Source organism: Phoenix dactylifera, chromosome 11 (genome assembly GCF_051530095.1).
Source record: "Phoenix dactylifera cultivar Ajwa chromosome 11, Ajwa_hap1_PhDact_Kaust_v1.1, whole genome shotgun sequence".
Lineage (NCBI taxonomy): Eukaryota > Viridiplantae > Streptophyta > Magnoliopsida > Arecales > Arecaceae > Phoenix > Phoenix dactylifera.
The window spans coordinates 15,166,011-15,167,500 of record NC_143200.1 but is presented as its reverse complement, the minus strand read 5'-3'; the positions used below and the strand labels follow the sequence as shown (position 1 = coordinate 15,167,500).

General features: G+C 50.1%; 1 protein-coding gene across 1 annotated transcript in view; it reads left to right on the top strand.

Annotated features, from left to right (window-relative positions):
- The window catches only part of LOC149751633 (uncharacterized), a 10,094-nt gene extending 9,481 nt beyond the window's left edge, over window positions 1–613 (top strand). Inside the window, exons 3-5 of the mRNA XM_089926397.1 lie at window positions 1–141; window positions 235–447; window positions 533–613. The exon at window positions 1–141 is cut by the window's left edge and continues 35 nt beyond it. Coding sequence (XP_089782523.1) covers window positions 1–141; window positions 235–447; window positions 533–613 — 435 coding nt within the window. The remainder of the gene's footprint in view (window positions 142–234; window positions 448–532) is intronic.
- Window positions 614–1,490: the final 877 nt, after the last annotated feature.

Sequence of the window (1,490 nt, the reverse complement as noted above, 5' to 3'; positions counted from 1 at the left end):
TCGCTCGGCCTCCCAATCTCTGACAAGAACCTCCGCCTCAAGGTCCTTGCTTCCAAAGACGCCTGCCGCCGCCTCCAAGATCAAATCTTCGTCCTTGAGGAGCGCCTCAAGGAGGCTGAGAAGCGTGTAGAGCAATATAAGGTGCAGGTTCTTTGATCTTTTGCGGCTTCTTCTTGTTCCTGGGTTTCTAGGGTTTGGTTTTTTATGGGGAAGTTTTGATTTTGATGTGGGTAGGCAGAGGCGACCATGAATGCCCAGGGGTTGAGGAGGTGCATCGAGGAGCAGGAGATGGTGGCGTCGGGATATGCTGATTTGGTGAATCACTGCGCCAAATTGGAGAAGGAGTGCTCTCTGTATGAACGGGATCTTGAGAGAGCCATGGAGTCTTGCGATGAATTAGCCAAGGAGAATGACGAGCTTCAATTCCGGCTGCAGGACAACTCTTATGTAAGTATTAGATTCTATTTGTTTCTTTTTCTTTAATTCCTCTTCTTGCTTTCGATAAAGTCTAGAATTCCTGATTCCATTTCAGGGCATTTTTTCGCTACTCAATCTGGTGGTCTTCCCTCTCGCCTACACTCGGTCCCCAGTGAAGAAAATAATTTTTTTTTAATAATTGAAGGCTAAAGCCGACGCTTATAAGCGTCGGCTTTGAAGCTTTTAGCGACGCTTTTAAGCGTCGCTAAAAACCTACCTTTCACAACGCTTTCCCAAAGCGTCGGAAAAAACTTTTTCCACGCAGGTATCACCAACGCTTTGGTGACGCCTTTTTTTTTTTTTTTTTTTTTGGTAAAAAGCGGTTACTCATTCATATAAGTCTAACCTGAGTACACCCATCTAAATCGCGTGAAAGTAAAGACAACAAAGCAGAGGGGACATCTGAATCCAACGTCCACACAAAGTACCCGGAGTGCCGGGCGACGTAAGAGGCAACCCAATCTGCAGCCCTGTTCGCCTCCCTAAACACATGAATAGCCTGAAAGCCGCCCATCGTCTGAGCCATCCTGCGAGTCTCCCGGATCAGGGGGTGACCATCACCATACCTGTCCACCCTCCGGATCCAGTCAACCACCACCGCAGAGTCTCCCTCAAGAAACATCCGCTCCACACCAAGCACCTGCCTAGCATAAGATAACCCCTCCCTGGCAGCTCGCAGCTCTGCCCCAACAACAGTGAGCCCAGAAGTCCGGCGCCCACCTGCAACAATCATCCTCCCATGATGGTCTCTGATCACAAAGCTAATCCCTCCAGTCACGCCATCCGCTGACCTGCTCCCGTCGAAATTTACCTTGAGATAGCCTGGGGGTGGGGGTACCCAAGAAACAAGGGCAAAACGTGGCGCTGAAATAGCGAGAGTACCCCAGGTGTCCCTGTCTATCCCAGAGGAAATCACAGCAGAAGTCGCGATAATCTCTCTCGCATGACGCTCTGCTCTGTCTACCACCATCCACGGAGGCGATCGCCTCCCCTCGAAAATACTAGCGTTCCTG